Here is a 4229-nt window from a genome sequence, read left to right on the forward strand (position 1 = left end):
GCACTAAGCAACTATCTAAATCAACCGGCTGTGTTTCCTCAGCGAATTCTCCGAGGCGAGACCCGCGGTCTCCCAGGACTCCAAATCATGACTGCAAAAAGAAACCGGCTGGGATTCGGATGCAGAAAAAGTCATCTGGTGGGAAGTTCGAAGAATTAGCATGCACTTTCAAATTGCACCTGGGTTTCTGCCTGGTGTTTTTGTCTCTAAAGCGCTACAGGGTAGGATTGTCTTTTAGAGGTGGTGATGTCTGATACAATACTGACTCATTCGCTTAGGGGTCTTTTGTTTGTGGGGGCTTGGGGGGTGTTTTGTTGTTTGTTTGTTTTCCCTGGGGTATTCTTTCAAGGGTCAGGAAACTCAGTCCTCTCTCGGACAACACCTGAACAAAATTACCAAATATTTCCCTGAGTAAAGGCAGGAAAATCAGACCCACTGCGAGAGCCCGCTCCCTCCCGGCCTCCGCCAGCTTTTTTTTTGTTCTAGCACTGAAACCATGCATTAATTAACGCGCGTCGCCCCTGGAAGGAGGGACTTTGAGGCTGCATAATACAACATGCTTTTGAGCTCCAGAGGAGTGAATGACCCCGTCTGACTAACATACGCACTTAAGTACAGTACTTTAAGTTACTAATCAAATATTGAGAATAATCAACGAGTGCACTTTCGGGGAAGGCAAATGAAAAAAAAAAAGTCATATTTTTTTTTTTCCAGAAGAGTCAGATCCATCGAAAGCTTATCCCGTATGGTCTGAAGTAAACGTTCCCAACATGCTATTATAAAATAAATAGTATCAAATCCAAACATGCCTAGAGTAAACTCCGTTTGTGCTCTCTTGCCACAAAAGGGGCTACGATTGATTTTGCATCCAGTTCTGGAAGGTGGGCGGGAGGGATGCAGGGGAGAGGAGCGGGAGGAAGAGAGAAGATGGAGAGGGTGTCAGATTGATCCAAGGAAGGCTCTGTAGTTGGTACATCTGCAGTTAAGAAAACTTAGCAGCATTGCAAATGTCTCGCCAGAGTCTTCTCTACTTTCTTTGTACTTCAATTTGTCCAATTTGTACTTCCCAAGCGCTTAGTACAGTGCTCTGCACATAGTAAGCGCTCAATAAATACGATTGATTGATTGATTGATTTCTTGGTGGAGCTGGGGGTGGGGGGAGGGGTTGGGTTTGGGGGGAGGGGCTGGACCTCGTCTGGGAGCCGTTAAGGTGCTGTGGGGGCCCATCCTAAGTAGCTAAGTATCGTTTTCACGGGGGAAGTGTCCCTTCTGTTACTCCAAAGAAAAGAGGAAAAATAGCAGATGTCCACTGGACACGGAAGAGGAATTGATACCTATAGACTATATTCTCGATGCACTTTCTGAGGTGTGCTGTGCGGTTTGCCGAGGGCTTGTACCTGGAATTCCATGCATATTGGAGTTGGATCATCTCTAAACGATCCCCTGTTGTTGCTGCTTTCAATTAAATGGAAGAAGCGGAAGAGCATGAATAAGGTTTTGGGTAGAGGGCGAGTGTCGACTCTACCTTACCTCGAACCGGTCCAGAGATGCCCCGTGATGGCAGGGTACGGAAAATACCCCTTTCCTTTTGCATGTTTGTCTTTTTTTTTTTTTGTTGGTTTTTTGTTTTCTAAATCAAATGGAAAAAAAATAGTATCTCTTTTTTTTTTTTCCTCGAGGGCTTTGCGAGCGAAAGGGGGCCCCGAGCCCGGGTCAGGGGCCTTGAGGAACGCACCCGTGCGCTGCGTGGGAGAGGGGTCTTCGGAGACGGCCAGGGGAGCAGGGGTCCCAAGTGGGACTGCTGCCGTTCTGCTTTGGGTCTCTGTGTGGAGTCCTCCGAGGGGCCGGCCGGCCTACACGTCGGTCAGGAGATTGCGCTTCTGCACCGAGGGGTAAGGGCGGTCCCTGTTGCAGTTCTCAGTTCTGAGTTCGGCCTGCCCGTAGGAGCCGAACCTGTCGAGGATCCGGTCTTCGATCTCCATGTATTCGGACTTGCTCAGGGCCGAGGAGCTGCGGCGGCTCAGGCTGCTGTCCGAGGCCAAGTTCGGAGCACTCATGTGCAGAAGCTGGGCCTGTTCTTCCCCTTCGGTTTCTCGGTGGTAGAAATAGTTGAAGTTGGATACAATGACAGGCACCGGCAGGGCAATTGTCAGCACACCAGCAATGGCACACAAGGAGCCCACGATCTTACCTCCAATTGTCACAGGGTACATGTCACCGTAGCCCACCGTCGTCATGGAGACCACGGCCCACCAGAAAGCGTCGGGGATGCTGGAGAAATGGGAGTCAGCCTCTTCCGCCTCGGCGAAGTAGACGGCGCTGGAGAAGAGGATGACGCCGATGAAGAGGAAGAAGATGAGCAGCCCGAGCTCGCGCATGCTCGCCTTGAGCGTCTGGCCCAGGATCTGCAGGCCCTTGGAGTGGCGCGACAGCTTGAAGATGCGGAAGACCCGCACCAGGCGGATGACCCGCAGGATGGCCAGGGAGGTGGCCTGCTCGCCCTTCTGGTTGCCCCCCTGCTCGGCCAGCTCGGTGCCCAGCGTGATGAAGTAGGGGATGATGGCCACGATGTCGATGAAGTTCATGATGTTCTTGAAGAACTCGGCCTTGCTGGGGCAGGCGAAGAAGCGCACGACCAGCTCGAAGCTGAACCAGACGATGCACAGCGTCTCCACGATGAAGAAGGGATCGGTCAGGATGTTGGACTTGTAGTAGACCGTGACGTTGCCCAAGAGGTAGGGCGTCCCCCCCGGATCCTTGTTCTGGTCCTTCAGCTCGGGCAGCGTCTCCAGGCAGAAGATGACGATGGAGATGAGGATGACCAGGACGGACACGATGGCGATGACCCGGGCCGGCCCCGAGCTCTCGGGGTACTCGAAGAGCAGCCACACCTGGCGCTGGTACTCCCTGGCGGGCAGCGGCCGCTCTTCCTCCTTGATGAAGCCCTCGTCCTCCCGGAACTTCTCCATGGCCTCCTCCCCCAGCTCGTAGAACTTGATCTCCTCGGAGAACATGTCCAGGGGCACGCTGGCCGGCCGGCGCAGCCGCCCGCCCGACTGGTAGTAGTAGAGGATGGCGTCGAAGCTGGGCCGGTTGCGGTCGAAGAAGTACTCGTTGCGCAGGGGGTCGAAGTAGCGCATCCGCTTCTTGGGGTTCCCCAGCAGGGTGTGGGGGAACTGCGCCAGGGTCTTCAGCTGCGTCTCGAACCGCAGCCCGGACACGTTGATGACCACCCGCTCGGAGCACTCGTGGTCCTCGGGGCCCGCCGGCCGCGGGGAGGAGCGGTCCTGGGGCGGGCCCGCGCCGCCCGACGCCTCGTCCGCCTTCTCCCCGCTCATCACCGTCATGGTCGGAGCCCCGAGGAGGACGAGGACGAGGTGGAGGAGGAGGACGAGGAGGAGGACGAGGTGGGGAGGGGGATGCTCCCGGCCTCGAGGGAAGGGGGCTGGCGGGGGGCGGAGGGGAGGGGGCTTCCTCCTGGTCCCAGCTCAGCCGTCCCCCTCCCCCCTGCCTCTGACCTCAGCGCCACGCCGGCCGGGCTCCCTCGGGCATCCCCCCCCCCCCTCCCCGCCCCGCCGCGCCCCGGCTCCGGCCCCCCAGGCGGGACGCGGGGCGCGGCCGCTGGGCAGCTCCCCGCGCCGCCCCCCGGGGCCCCGCCTGGCTCTCCGGGCTCCCCGTCCCTCTGCCCCCGCCCCCTCGGCCGCTCTCCACGGGCCCCCCGGGACGGTGGACAGGCGGGCGGGCGGACGGACGCTGCGGAGAAACAGAGAGGGACACGGGGAAGGGGTGACCGCTCTCGAAGCGCCCCCCGGAGCCCGGCCGGCCCCCCAGAGGGAGCCGGGGGAGGGGACGGATCCGCCGCAGGAGCACCACAACGCACCGCGCAGCACACACACACACACAAACCGCACACGTGCACAGGCGCGGGCTCCAACTCCCTCCTCGTGGAGGCTCCGAGCCCCTCGCTGTCCCTCGCCCCCCACCCCCTCTCCCGCCGCACTCCCGTCCTCGGGCCCCGCAGCCCAAGTTTTCCTCCTGCTCACTTTCCCCGGCTGCGGCCGCCCTTCTGTTTACAACTTCGACCCGAGCGGTGGGCAGAGGGGGGCGGGGGGGGGGCCGCCGAGGACCCCGGTCGCTCCCCCCCCTCCCCGCCTCCCTCCAGCCCCGTCCAGCCGGTAGCCACCGCGACGCCCCCAAAAGGTGGGCAGCCCCCAGGGGGGCTCCGAGCC

At 59.3% G+C, this 4229-nt stretch overlaps 1 protein-coding gene across 1 annotated transcript; it reads right to left on the bottom strand.

Moving 5' to 3' along the window:
* Window positions 1-1151: 1151 nt before the first annotated feature.
* On the bottom strand, window positions 1152-3368 carry LOC119946506 (potassium voltage-gated channel subfamily A member 1-like). The gene has a single exon (XM_038767859.1). The coding sequence runs from the start codon at window positions 3345-3347 to the stop codon at window positions 1854-1856; it is 1494 nt and encodes a 497-aa protein (XP_038623787.1). The 5' UTR covers window positions 3348-3368; the 3' UTR covers window positions 1152-1853.
* Between the last annotated feature and the right edge of the window lie 861 nt (window positions 3369-4229).

The sequence above is a fragment of the Tachyglossus aculeatus genome, chromosome 27 (assembly GCF_015852505.1).
Source record: "Tachyglossus aculeatus isolate mTacAcu1 chromosome 27, mTacAcu1.pri, whole genome shotgun sequence".
NCBI lineage: Eukaryota > Metazoa > Chordata > Mammalia > Monotremata > Tachyglossidae > Tachyglossus > Tachyglossus aculeatus.